This window comes from Vanacampus margaritifer, chromosome 4, assembly GCF_051991255.1.
Source record: "Vanacampus margaritifer isolate UIUO_Vmar chromosome 4, RoL_Vmar_1.0, whole genome shotgun sequence".
Taxonomy (NCBI): domain Eukaryota; kingdom Metazoa; phylum Chordata; class Actinopteri; order Syngnathiformes; family Syngnathidae; genus Vanacampus; species Vanacampus margaritifer.
In genome coordinates, this window is record NC_135435.1 from 29,894,818 (window position 1) to 29,908,635 (window position 13,818).

Here is a 13,818-nt window from a genome sequence, read left to right on the forward strand (position 1 = left end):
ACAACGAGGCTTTGAGGCGGACGAGCTGTGACGAGTGGGAAGATGAAAGGTGGCAGAAATTAGAGTTATTTATCAGGTGTGTGTAAAAAAAGAAACATGTCCCTCCTCGTTTCCCTGGGAAGCAATGTTTGACCTCTGTTGACAAAAACATGGCAGAGCTCACACGTTTATGCCGAGTCTGTCACAACACATCGTTGCTTATGATGCAATGAATGGAGCAGTGGATGTGTTTACATTTTGTTCCACTGGGCAAAATGGGATGGACGTGAAAGACAAGCCGTAAATACCTGGCCAGATTTTTTAAATTGTCCAAAAAAAAAAAATGGTCACGGTGTGAATGACGAAGCTAGTCGACAGTATCGTAAAACGGAGGAACGCAACAAAATTTCAAGCGACGTCCATAGTTGGCCCTAAATGGTTTGGTGACCTCTAAATAAATAGACAATATTTGATTGCACACCGCACAATAAATAATAAATTTCGCTGACAACTACAAATTAAAAATCAAATTAAAAAGTATGCCTTTCCTACATATTTGTTTACATTAATACATCTTGTATTGATTAACGTGTTTATGTGAAACAATGATTTATGCAAATCTATTTTCAGGTATCTGGACTGGACTGACTGCTTTATTTTAAAGCCAGCAAGTTTTGCCCCACAGAGTAACATGGATGTAATGGTGGAGTAAACAATTTACAAGCAAGCTAAGAAGCTAATGCTATTTTCATGTTTATATTTATAGACAATGATGATTGACACATGCCTCTACCTTGGGCCCGTTTTTCTTCCTCCTCCTTCAGCCACTTGCAGCCAATGCAGCACCCGAAGGCCTGGACCTTTTCATTGTCAATGTTTTGAGGGAAAATATCTTAATTTTTTTTTTTATCTTTTAGAAAAAGCAGTCCATTTACCATTTTGCCTTTTTTTTTTGCCCTGCAATTTCCTCCACTAGATGGCGGTCTAGGCAACCGCCTAGTTCACCTATGCCCAGGGCTGGACCTGGGAGGCATTTTATGTGTCGGTGGGCTTTCCTTCCGCAGTGACGGAGTGTCTGTCAGTCCATCAATTGACAGACGCCTGGTTTGCTAGCGAATAATGAGAAACTTACATTTAAAAAAAGACGAACTAATCACTGACAGAAGTGTATTTTCGTCAAGAACCGATTGGACCTCTCAGTCCCGTTTTGTTGACGTTTGACAAATGACGGAATGCCCACCTCAGTCTGTTGGTCCTAAAATTGTGGTGACCAAGTGATGACGGAAGGATGATTAAGATAAAGTGGCGGACTGACAATTAAAGTTTTAAAAGAATTGCACAGGTGCTGCCGGGACGATTTTTGGGAGTTAAACACTTATTTACTCAAGGGAAGGAGACATCTTCTAATCTAGGCTCAAGCAAGCAAGAATGAATAATAAACAATATTAGCATTGATTTCAACTAGTAAAAGTGGAGTTTAAACTAAAAACAAAAGGACTTGTACATTTTGACATTTCGCAGCAGTCTTGAGTGCTTCAATGAACTCAGCAGAGGGTCTTTGGGGATTGAGGACTTTATTCTGGAATTCGGCCAAACAAAATTCACCAATATTCTCCTTTGTAGCTTTTACCAGGGCGCACATCCTTGCTTGTCAAGAACAAAGCTCAGTTAGACTTGGAAAATAGTAGAAGGACTCAAAGGAGCTCTAAGCTCCTCCGTGCAATACTGTAAATACTGCATTCAACATGGAGCTACAGCGCCTCCAACTGGTAGGATTGGACTACTACACATTCATCCTCCATCCATAAAGGTGATGCTTGTCATACATCTCTGATTCAATCATCATAATGATGATAGCTCAAATGTATATAGCACCTTTCAAAGGATCCACGGAGGCTAAACATTGACAATCAAGCAACTCTTCGGGGTAATCACCTTGGCCACCAGCTGGCTTGGCAGCGAACAGCAGTAGAAGCCCGCTTTTATTTTTTTTTTATAGTCCACTGTCGTTGGGGCCAAGTGACACTGACCCAGATCGTGACTCGAGATCCACTGCAGGTGGGTTCGACCGTCTTACAACTCTAACTTTGCCTCCTTTCTGAAAAGTTAAGCATAACAAATCTGTACTGTAGCGTAGCGACCTAGCAGACGGCTGACATTTGACCTGCCTGCGAGCTGACTGCGGGCTCTCCTGACCTGACCTGACCGGGCCGGGCCTGGCCTGGCCAGGCCTGGAGCTGACGGAGTGCCAGCCAACCTCATGCCAAGGCAGCGCTCCAGCATTCCCGAGCAGGTCAGTGCACGTTGTCAATGTGGGGCTTGCAGGGGAGCAACCGTTGCCTCCGGGGGAAGGCCAGGAAGTGACTCGCTGTCGTGAAGAGGAGACACGTCGCTAATTAGCACTCACGCGAGAATTGTTGAACACTGCATCTATTTCACTGCCCGTGGCCCTTTTTTTTTAGCAGGAAAGAAAAGTCTGCATAGCAATAAAAGGACATGATTCATCATCAGGAAACTTCACATCTTAATTTTAAAAAAATTACTTAACAGATGCAATAACATATTTCATTCCCATATTGTTGTTATTTGCTTCAAAACTCTTTTTTTCTCACCCCCAAACCTGTCAAAATGTTGCTTTGTGGTGTCCTTGTGGCTTCTTGGTGTCAAGAACTGTGGGGACAAGCAGAGAAACCATCTTTGTCGCCATCTTAAGGTGGGCATCAATTACTTGAATTTCTGTTATTCTTGCAGGGCTCTTGTCACGCTTTAGTTAGTTAATTGTGTTACTTATGGTAGTTCTGTTAAGTTCTTTTAGTTTTCCGAGTTCCATTAGTTACATTTGTTTGGTAGTTTGTTTTATTATTTGTGAAAGTTCAGTACGTTTGTTTGTTTTGTTAGTTCCAATTATTATTATTTTTTTTTTGCTAGTTAATCGTTAGTTTTGTTATTTTTAGTTATGTTAATTACATTATTTTTGTAAGTTCTTTTGTGTCATTATTTAGATGTTAGTTCTTTTATTTCCAATTTTTATTTTCTTAGGTAGTTGCATTTGTTCTGGTAGTTCTTTCATTCATTTTTTCCTTATATTGGATAGTTAGTTTTGTTAGTTAGGTTAGTGCTTGTAGTTTCTAAAGATCCTTTACTTATCTTGTTACTTTTATTTGTTAAGTTAGTTGGCTCCGTGAACTTTGTAAGTTAGTTAGTTTCGGAAGTTATTTAATTTCATTACACTGATACTTTTGTTAGTTTCATTATTTTACTTTGAAAGTAGTTCCTTCCTTAATTTTATTAGTTAGTGTTATTGATTAATTGCATTAGTCAGTTGTAAGTTCATTACATTTGTGACTTCTGTTTCCTACATTGTTCTGTTTTGTTACTTTAATTAGTTCCATTAGATTGTTCCGTGTGATTTTTTATTTTATTTTTTCAGTTACAAAATTTGAGAAAAAAGTTTCATAAAATGTTGTGCATGTATCGCATGGGCAAATCACAACTGGTGTCTTGGGGTTGCCAATGGTACACATGTATAATCGAGTTGTTTGTATTGGTTGTATTTGTAATGGGAGTGTGTGAGTGTGTGTGTGTGTGTATGACGCAACGTTGTGTTTCGTCCAAAGCAGGAATGTCAGCGCTGCCCTCGGGTCTGTCTTTACTTTAGTATGCAAATGAGGCTTGGCCTGCTGGAATCACGGATTGCACCTTTAAATATTCATTAAGGCCTTGCGCATTATCAATGCTGTTGTGCTGACATGAAACATCAAATAAATGCTCACACACCTCATTGGTGTTTTGAGGGTGCACTTTTAATTTATAATTGCTGATTCAGAGTTTGTATGTTATGTATATACGTGTATATAAATACTGTGTGTTAATATATGCATTGTTTGTTTACGTGTGTTTTTATTTGTGCATCTGTCCTACACAACCTCTCATGTTTCTTGCAGAAATAAAATGTCCTCCAAGGGGTGTCTTCTCACAGTTGAAAATATCCCCTTTTTATTCAGGCGTCACCTCGTACCCGTACTGCTCTTCCGAAATGAGTGCTGACTGAGCAGATAGATGAGCTGCCAAAAAAGCCGCTCAATCGTGATGCCTTGTGTCCAGCTTCGCTCCTCTCAGCACACCAATCCACTCCAGTTGACGCCATTGAAGACGACGTGGCAGGCAGGCAGGCTCCACTGGACCAACGCCGGGTGAGAATGAGACAATTGGAGCAAGCTGGCAATGAGCATGAAAAGTTTATTGACAGTAATTGCTTCTGCCGTGCTCGTAATTAATGCTGCAATTAACATATAGACAACAATGCAGACGTGCGGGCAAGTTGCTGGGAGAAGATAATCGCGTCACTGTTATGCACAAAGATGCAGCAAAATCGCATCAGAGCAATTTCTCTAGACCTGGAATTGATCAGGCCTACATTACAATACGACAAATACAATATTATACTGTTTGGGGTCACACGGAGCTGGAGCCTATCCCATCTGACTCGAGGTGAGAGCTGATGTCAGATGTAGGGCACGCATACAGGCACACACCCATTCTATCATCAGCAGAGGCGGCATGGCTCCGTGGTAGAGTGGTCGCCTCCCAACCCAGAGGTTGGATGTTCGATCCCATGCCATTGTGACCACGTCAAATTATCCTTGAGCAAGATACCGAACCTCCTGATGCTGCGTCATCAGTCGGTGAATTTAGACTAGCTTGTAGCTCGTGCAGAATTTGGCTTCCGCTGCTCCAGGCAATGACTCTGGCTTTAAGGGCGTCGTCCTTCTTGCGCTCCAGCAGCTTTTCCAGAGCGTATCCTTTCCTGGGCATGATTACATCGCGTCCCCTCAGGCAGGCGACCGGGCAAAAATCATTGGAGCCGTCGCCCACATAGAACACGCGGCTGTACTCGTCCCGCTGGGCCAGGTATCCCTCCAGAACTTTCTTTTTGCACATGTTTACGGGGCAGCGGCGACAGTCATGCGCGTGGTGGTGGCGTACTTCCACGCGGCCCAACGCGTTAACTCCAGCCGGGTTGGTGAACACGCAGTCCACGGCCGAGCGCAAGCCGGCGGCGCAGAGGATCCAGTCGATGAAGAGCTCATTGGCATCTGAGATGACCACACAATCCACGTCGCTCTTGTTGCACGATATGAACGTCAGCAGCTCGTGCATTCCCGCCGTCAAGGGTATGCGCTCCATCTCGGCGCGGATGCTCTCCACGCTCACTTCCTTCTCGCCTGTAGGAAGAAAATACAGTGGAGCCTCGAATTAACGGACAGAGATTTAAACAATGTTGGATCTAATAGACAAAAAAATAAAATAAATAGTGTTCAGTTGAGTTCAATTGCATAATTGGCCGCTGTTATTTACTGGCGCTGTCAGTCAACAAACCAAGACTGGTACACGCATTTCCTGCTTTTAGCCGCTGGAGACTATTAATTTAACACCATATATTGAAGGTATACATGTAATGGAGAAAATTTCAATTTTGAATCACTACTGCCACCTGTGGCCGAAAAAAGAAACTACACGCCCCCTTCTTCACGTACAAGATGCGCACATGATGTCACATCCATAGCCAGCTAAGGTGTTAATCTATATCAAAAATGGTCAAATAAAAAGGGGAAATTTGTTACATATAGATCAACATTAAATTATGAATGATCATACATAAATTACAGAAAAATAAAATACATACAAAATACCATAATATATTACGCAAAATATATAGTATATTTTACTGAAAATTAATCATATTTATTTTATTCTTACTACTACTACCACTACTACAAGGAATATTACTTTAAATTATTTTACTAGTCATAGTTACACTGCTTTCTTCTAATGTCCTATTTTGAGATTCCCTGACATATGGCAAATACATAAAAGTTTTCTGTATAAATACACTGCGTGTACAGCTGGGTTGATCCACAGACACAAGTATGGTGGTTGCGTTACATCACTAACAACAACCATAAGCAGAGAAATATACCTAACAATTACTCAAATATTGTTGTGCATGCCTATATAATCCATCACTCTGCACATGAACTCAGTCCAGTGGCCTCTTCTGTACGAATTCTCCACCCTGTCAGGCAGCGTATGACCCGGAAGACACCTAAAACACAATATATACTTATGACACGTCTTCAATAATACATAATTATTGTCAATCATCAATATTTACCTTATCACCCACGTGTCACTGTTGTCATCGACCACCGTGTGGTCGAAATCAAACACCATCAATGTCTTCATTACGTGGAAATGTTCGGAACTTGACAAAAGAAAAGTGAAAGAAAATACGTGACGACGTTGAAGTGCAAGGCACCTAAACAACACGCCGAATGTAAAACGGGGCCACATATAATATTTTACATCTTGATCTGTTTATTATGCACGTTGTAGATCGAAAATACACTCGCTCAAATTAATAAATGAGCTTTCTGTACATGGACTTTGATGTCCAATTCATGAATACATTTTTGGGTGATGTTTTAGAATATTTATTGCGTGGTCACAGCCTTTACTACGCGAAGAAAATGGGACTAAGAGATGTAAAAGGCCAGAAACGTTCTTTATAAGATCATAAAAGACAAACTGACCTATATTTTTATTGTTGTTGTCGTAAGCACTCAGTGAAGCCCCTTCGCGTCGTCTCAAGATACGCAACGGCTCGTTACCGCCACCTGTCGTAAACTGTAAGATGGTCAGTGGTTATTCAACACATTTACAGAGGCGAATTATTTCACTCTTTGCGTCTTTAATCGGCAATTCAATATTTTTCATATGTCGAATAATCTAAATTGAAGGGGGAAATTGTCCATTATCTAAAAACTCACATTGGGAAGAGTCATCTATTTTTCTCTGTTAGGTGGCAGTACAGTTTAGCACCCAAGTAATTTAACAAACGAAGAAGAAACTGTTAGCGTCTTGCTTCCGGGTAGCACTGCCCCTCTCTCAAAAGAGTTAGTCCCCATTAACCATCGAACGTTTTCCCCCAGAAAATCGTTTTATTTGACAATGTTGCGAGGTTTAGGCTCTTGGTTGGGTCTGGAGAGCCCGGCGGACATCAACACGTCGGGTGACGCGGATGAGAATCAGCAGAAAGTAGAAGAAAAAGTGGTGGAAGCTCAGAACGAGGTAAACAAACAGCAAGCAGCAGCTGATGGCTATCATGACGAAGTAGCACAAAATGACGTGGAGACGAATCAGGAGCTCAATAAAGGACTTGGCGGTGAGTCATATCGTCGATTACATTAAACACTATCAAGAAATGGCGTTATTGAATCAACGGGAGCACTTTTTACCCAGCAACTCCTGCTTTGTTTTGGGATTTTGGATGACGTCAGTATCGTTTTCAGCCAATGGATTCAAACAAAAATAATAACCGTTTATAATTTAGGTTTTGCAAACACGTGTTTACAAAGTGCTTTGACAGACAGAATATCGCACATAAAACACATTAAGATTGTAATATATCGTATAAAACAGAACATCAAAAGATCACGTCAAGATAATGCAAGTTTCTTTGTGTAGCACATTTCACGTACACAAAGAATTCAAAGTGCTTTACATGAAAAGCATTGCGGAAAAAGGAACACTTTGTTAAGACGTTGCAAAAAACATCTAATATATTAAAACCCAGATACAAGTAAACAACAATGTTTTTAGCCCTGATTTAAATGAATTGACAGTTTGAGCAGACCTCAGTTGTTCAAGGCAGTTTGTTCCACAATTGAGGAGCATAATAGCTGCTTCACTTTGGTTCTGGGAACACAAGCTTTCATGTGTTTTGATCCAAGACTATTTAATAATAGGTTTTAAGTGGTTATTCAGGTCTGACTCAATAATAATACCAATATTTGGACATGGAGTCGAAGTGAGTGTTGATCTTGGACCGTGGCATCACGTTAAACTAGTCAGTCTGCAAAAGTTCATCTTAAGAAAAAAATGAATAGAGCTCACCTATTTTGCATGTCTCAGCTCTTCCGGCAGGTCGTTCCAAAGTTGAGGCAATCTGATGGAGAATGCTTGATAACCTTTACTTTTAAACTTTGGAACCCCCAAAAGGCCCTCTCGAGGATCTGAGGCCACAGGTGGGCTCATACGAGGTCAAAAGGTCAGGAATGTAGCTCGGAGGCAGCTTCACATGTGCTTTAACACTAATCAGTAAAGTGTTACAATCAATTCTTAAAACCCACTGAATGCCAATGGAGTAATACTAAAGTAGTAGGGATATGTTCATTGTATAGTCACCTCATCTTTTCTCAATTTTAAGATACAAGACAAAAGAATTCATCATCATGCAAGTGCATATCTGAAGTGTATGAATATCCATCCATCCATCCATTTTCTTAGCCGCTTTTCCTCACAAGGGTCGCGGGGGGTGCTGGAGCCTATCCCAGCTGGCTTCGGGCAGTAGGCGGGGTACACCCTGAACTGGTTGCCAGCCAATCGCAGGTGTATGAATATTTTGAGTCTTATGTATTTATTAACGGCTCGACCCTTCTGTCCAGACTTCATCTTCAGTTTTGCATCCAGTGCAACCAAGAAGATCTCTGATTCCATGGTAGTGACGGCGCAAAGCATTAAGAAGAGCGTAGAGGAGGGAAAGATTGATGGCATCATCGACAAGGTGCGCTTATGCACTAATATTCGCTGCTATTGCTGTTGTCATTGTCTTCTTTTGTGTGTAGACTTTCCTTGGCGACTTCCAGAAGGAGCAAGATAAGTTTGTCCAGGAAAAGAAGTCCAAAAGATCAGGTAGGAAACTATATGCAAGATTGGGGGAAAAAAATGATACAATAAATCTTAATGTGTGATGTAAATATGATTGCAAGCCTGATGTTATTTACTGATGTGTGTTTGTGTGTGTCTGTCCAGAAGCAGCAGTGCCTCCATGGGTGGGCTACAACGAGGAGGAGACCATTCAGCAGCAGATCCTCGCCCTCTCAGCTGTGAGCAACGTTAAATAAATAATAATAATAATTAAATGGTGATAAATGTGATGGCTCCTCTCGCACGAAATATAAATAGATAACAAGAAATAATCCACCAAAAAAGATCTACAATTAATTGTTGTGTTCCACATTCAGGACAAGCGTAACTTCCTGCGTAATCCTCCGGCTGGCGTGCAGTTCCACTTCGACATGGAGCAAATGTTTCCTATGGCCACTGTGATGCTGGAGGAAGACCAGTTGCTCAACCGCATGCGCTTCGACCTGGTGCCCAAACAGTCAGTACCTCCCGTGTGTGCCTTCACATTTCACAAGAAAAACGTCCATACTTTTCAAAGGGGGGGGATCTTGATGAGAAAAGGGGGATTTTTATGAGAAGTTTTTTAAAGGGTTTCCTAGAATTATTTTACAAAACTTTTATTTCATGCGATTTGTTAAGGAAATATTTTAATATTAAATCTTGTGTGAAATTATTTGTAATTTAAGAGAAACTACTAATTTTACAACAAAGTTTTTAAAATTATTAATATTTTAAAAAATTGTAAATAAAAAATAAATTAAAAAATCAGCTCTATGAAAATGTATGCGGAAATAAATCAAGCTTGATGGTGCAACAAAATACTTTTTAATGATATAACGAAACTTTACATTTCAATTTTGAAGGGAAGTTTACAAAAAAGTTAAATTTTTGTAAAAAAAAATTGCCAAGTTTATTTTTACAATTTTTTTTTCAAATTTGATGGGAATTTTTTTTATTTCAGAGTTTCATTAACATTTATTGAGGGGGATTATGTTCTGAAGATTTACTTTCAAATTTACTTCAAAATAGTTGAACATTACCTTGAAAAAGTGGTCATTCTATGAGAATTACTTTTTCATTTTTTAGTTCTATTAAGTATAAAAAATATTTGAGGAAAAAGGTTTAAATTAAGCAAAATGTTTCAATTTTATGAGAATTGTTTTTCTATTTGACGGGGGGGTTAGTTTATAGGAATATTTAACTTTTCTAGGGAAAACATTTAAATTTCTTGATGATAAAAATGTCCACAAACAGGTCAGTAGTCAGCATCTCGTGCTTTTGCGCTTGGATGTGTTTCAATGTTTTTTGTGTTTTGATTGACAGTGTGAAGGAGGAAGTTTTCTGGAGGAACTACTTCTACCGCGTGTCACTCATCAAGCAGTCGGCGCAGCTGACAGCACTGGCGGCCCAGCAGAAGCAGCAGCAGAATGCGGGCGGCGGCGGAGAGGACGCCGTCTCGCACCATGATGTCATCTTAACAGGTATACTGTACTTGAATGACTTCACGCTCATTTGCATATTTGCTCATCCTCACCGCTGCGCCGTTTGTTGTCCTCGCAGATAACGTCAGGCCCAAAACGCCGCCTGTTTCAATCAGCGACAAGCAACAGGTAGTATGCAACACAAAGTTGAAAAAACAAACACTTCTTTCAACATTAACTTCAATAATAATAATTTACAATTACTTAAATAATTGTACAAGGCATAAGTTCCTATTTTAAAACACAACATTTACATAAGAATGTAAAAATAGTAATAATAATAATTCTCCATTAACGTAAGAATTTTTTTTGGAGAATTTTTTCTTAAAAATTTTCTCATAAAATATTGCAAATTAATTATTGCAGTTTTTTTTTGTTGTTTTTTTGCGTTGAGCCTGTAACGATATTGTGTATGCATGCATGCGTTTGTGCGCGTGCTCCCTCAGCCCACTCCGGAAGAAGACTTTTCAATCTCCACCAGTCCCGGCGTCTCCGAATTTGTGAGCGACGCCTTCGACTCGGCGGCCATCGACCACGAGGACCTGCAGAAGGGAATGGAGCAGCTGGTGCTCGACAAGAAGGACAGCGGCCCCTCTGCCGACGGTTGGTTTGAATTATTCCTCCGTTCCAAATTGCTGCGGTGCAAATAAATGCCTCCCTCAAATAGACCCTTCCTTTTTCCCATCAGGAAAGAAAAGAATAATGATGAAGTGATCACATGACTTTGGGCGAGAGTGCAGAATGTGCTTCACAGCCACTTAAAACAAAGAAGCGCCTTTCTTTATAATAATATAGTAGCGGCACACTAAAACAGTAACAATATTTATTTGGGAAAATCAAAAAGGGGAAAATGGATTGAATGGGCTGACATACAATATTTGTGTAAATGCGCACTATGCAAAAATCCTTCTGAAAATGGAAAATTGTGCCACAAACAAATGTTGCAATAAAGTTTCTAACGTGCCGTTATTGTCCTCATGACAGAGGAGCAGTCGGACTGGGAGAAGGAGCTGCAGCAGGAGCTGCAGGAGTACGAGGTGGTGGCCGAGTCGGAAAACCGGGACGAGCAGTGGGACCAGGAGATCGAGGAGATGCTGCAGGCGCACGACACTTAAAGGCGTGCCACGGTATGCCCACTGCTCGTGTTTACAAGCGTGAACTTTTCCCAGATGAAGAAGTAGCTGAGATTTGCAAAAATGCCTCGTCACCTCTCTGGGGAAATTAGTGGTAATGGCAGAGAAGTGGCGCTAGGAGGCGCTCTAATGCAAGGTGTCAACTGGCTGACGTCACGCATTCAATTTTATTTTTCCTTTTCTTCTTGTACAGTCAAAATGATTTATTAGTTATATAACAGACACACGTCAAAAATAAAGTTGGACTATGTAAATAAAAAAAACATTAAAAAATCCCTTTAATGGAATCATCTTTTCAAGAAGAATGTTTTTCTTTCTATCACTTTAATTGTTATCACTATTAATAATAAAAAAAATTGTAATGGAACACCGTTCATGACATCTAGGGGGCGCCATAGAAAATGGGCTGTATCCAACTAGTTACCCTGAATACATGTTTTAAAATCTGCAAAACGTTGTTTTTTCTAATAGAAATTCATTTGACATCCAGATTAATTCCCGCAGTTCGAGATGCTCTTCTGTGCAAGTCCTTTACTTTAGTTCGAAGTACTGTAAATAAGACTTTTGCCAAACTGGAGTGATGGAAGTCAAAGAGAAAGTGAACCAAGTCTTGAGCCTGCATGGTGACGACGCAGGTATGGAATGACGGGGTGGGGGGCTATTGTGAAGGAACTGGCACGCTGGATGTTTTGGTTTGTCGCAAGTCTGTAATCACGCTGAGTGAGACACCAGCAGGCAGACGCAGCAGTCGTGTTGCTGCCTGTCTTGAACCTACAAGCAGTCGCGCCCGCGCCTCAACCAAAATCAATTTCTGAAGTCAGAATAAGATGGCGATCAATGCTGCAAGACCAGAAAAATCAAACTCACTGAATGTTTAACTCATTCACTGCCATTGATAGCTATAGACGTCAAAAAGTCATTTTAATTATTTCTTTTTGTTAAACTTTTTTTTTTTTCACTTTTGTGAAGAGTATGAAAACCTATAATTTTTTAATTGTATATTAAGAACAGATATAAAATCGTGAATTAACTATTGAAGTCATGCGACAAATTTTAATCGCCTGACGCCCCTAATTTTTAATAATATATTATTTTTTTAAATCTTTTTTTTTTTAAGAAGAAAATATTATTAAAAATGAAGGGTGTCAGGTGATTTTTTTTAAATTGCAATTAATCGCATGACTTTACTAGTTAACTCACGATAAAAAAAAAAAGATAATTAAAAATTAGGGGCGTCCGGTGATTAAAATGTTTAATTGTAATTAATCGCATGACATCACAAGTTAACTCACGATTAATAACAAATTTCTGTTCTAAATGTGCGATACATTTTCTTTTCTAGGTTTTCATACTCTTGTTAGAAAGAAATAGTTCAAATGAATTTTTGACGTCTATAGGCGTCAATGGCAGTGAATGAGTTAATTAAGGTAATAGAAATGAATGCTTTTGGGGGGGGGGACTCAATGGAAGTCAATGGCACCCAAATGTTTGATGACAATCGAAACGAATGCACCGAGATGTTAAGAATTGACGAAGCCAGCAGGATGGCAAGTGGGCGGGATCTTTTTTTTTTCTTTTTATAACGAGGTATGTTAGTGGCTGTGAATAATTTTGCTTTGTGTCTCTTTTATCACTCCATCACGCACCCTTTCAACCCCTCTGCTGCTCTGCTTCTGGCCACATGCTTGTTACCATGGCAATAAAGCCACCCACCGTGAGTGTGTGAGTTATTACTTGTGTGTGTGTGTGACCATCTTTTAATAATGCATTAGGACCCCCCCCCGTATGTGTTCCAGACAAAGGACTGAGGCGTGCTAAATAAACACCATGAAAGGATAATACAGTAGTAGCTAGATTTTTTTTAATTTTGCACTTATGTCATGGGTTATTTGCAATATGGTGGAATTGTGCGATAATCATGTTTCCACTGCAGAGAGCGTAAAGGACAAGAAACTAAAGTAGAAATAGTACGTCTGGCTCAAACTGTGGCCTCCATCTTGTTGATTAACCTTTGAACTTTCTTCATTGTTAATACATGTGCAAAAGTACGCGAGCCCGAGTTCGTATTTCCGTTCCATAGGCTATGAATGTTGCAACGAAAGCTAAATGAAAAGTTCAACTTGGGCTTGAGCGCATGGGAATGGATGGTGAGAACCGCCGACGTCTCAGCACGTTTCACATAAAAAAATCATGAACGTGGCGTTGTGGTTTTGACATTTCCCCTTTTTCACATTTGAAAGGCAACAAAAAGCTATGCGTTGTTTCGATTAGGAAGTGATTCCCACACAGTTGAAATAATGATTCCGTTCTCAACTACCAGGTTTAGTGAGATATATTTGATATAATCCTGTGATGACTGTAAATCTTGAAATTCAATAACTTCCATTTTCTCTCTATCTTTTTTCGTTAACTTTTTTTATGTACACAATCCAATGGACACATTTAAAAACGACTAATAAAAAGCATTTTGTATGATT

At 39.9% G+C, this 13,818-nt stretch overlaps 2 protein-coding genes and 1 long non-coding RNA gene across 4 annotated transcripts; 2 read left to right on the forward strand and 1 right to left on the reverse strand.

The window, feature by feature from the left end:
* The first annotated feature begins 1,214 nt into the window (after positions 1-1,214).
* On the forward strand, positions 1,215-4,113 carry LOC144050608 (uncharacterized). The gene is made up of 4 exons (XR_013293883.1): positions 1,215-2,037; positions 2,112-2,272; positions 2,648-2,692; positions 3,984-4,113. It is a non-coding gene; the product is annotated as an uncharacterized LOC144050608 (long non-coding RNA).
* Positions 4,114-4,198: 85 nt separating this feature from the next.
* On the reverse strand, positions 4,199-6,944 carry phospho2 (phosphatase, orphan 2). 2 transcript variants are annotated; one of them, XM_077564012.1, is made up of 5 exons: positions 6,810-6,944; positions 6,573-6,666; positions 6,155-6,244; positions 5,991-6,085; positions 4,199-5,204 (listed from the first exon to the last, which is right to left on the reverse strand). In XM_077564012.1, exons 3-5 carry the CDS (start codon positions 6,223-6,225, stop codon positions 4,612-4,614), a joined length of 759 nt encoding a protein of 252 aa, XP_077420138.1. In that variant the 5' UTR covers positions 6,226-6,244; positions 6,573-6,666; positions 6,810-6,944; the 3' UTR covers positions 4,199-4,611. The 2 variants fall into 2 exon arrangements, with proteins under 2 accessions (XP_077420138.1, XP_077420137.1); XM_077564011.1 differs by lacking the exons at positions 6,573-6,666; positions 6,810-6,944 and having other exon boundaries at positions 6,155-6,566.
* A 46-nt stretch (positions 6,945-6,990) lies between these two features.
* syap1 (synapse associated protein 1) lies at positions 6,991-13,074 on the forward strand. The gene is made up of 9 exons (XM_077564010.1): positions 6,991-7,204; positions 8,487-8,605; positions 8,667-8,733; positions 8,854-8,927; positions 9,066-9,205; positions 10,051-10,208; positions 10,288-10,337; positions 10,655-10,811; positions 11,193-13,074. The coding sequence occupies exons 1-9, from the start codon at positions 6,991-6,993 to the stop codon at positions 11,321-11,323; spliced, it is 1,110 nt and encodes a 369-aa protein (XP_077420136.1). The 3' UTR covers positions 11,324-13,074.
* The last annotated feature ends 744 nt before the right edge of the window (positions 13,075-13,818 follow it).

Bases quoted from the DNA above. Each gene is read 5' to 3' on its own strand.
- phospho2 (XM_077564011.1), bottom strand. From the start codon at position 6,333: ATGTGGCCCCGTTTTACATTCGGCGTGTTGTTTAGGTGCCTTGCACTT. The intron at 6,086-6,154 runs GTAAATATTGAT...ATTGTGTTTTAG, and splicing joins AGTGACACGTGGGTGATAAG to GTGTCTTCCGGGTCATACGC. The intron at 5,205-5,990 runs GCATGCACAACA...TTCTTCCTACAG, and splicing joins CAGAGTGATGGATTATATAG to GCGAGAAGGAAGTGAGCGTG.
- syap1 (XM_077564010.1), top strand. From the start codon at position 6,991: ATGTTGCGAGGTTTAGGCTCTTGGTTGGGTCTGGAGAGCCCGGCGGAC. The intron at 8,734-8,853 runs GTAGGAAACTAT...GTGTCTGTCCAG, and splicing joins AAAGAAGTCCAAAAGATCAG to AAGCAGCAGTGCCTCCATGG. The intron at 9,206-10,050 runs GTCAGTACCTCC...TTTGATTGACAG, and splicing joins TTCGACCTGGTGCCCAAACA to TGTGAAGGAGGAAGTTTTCT.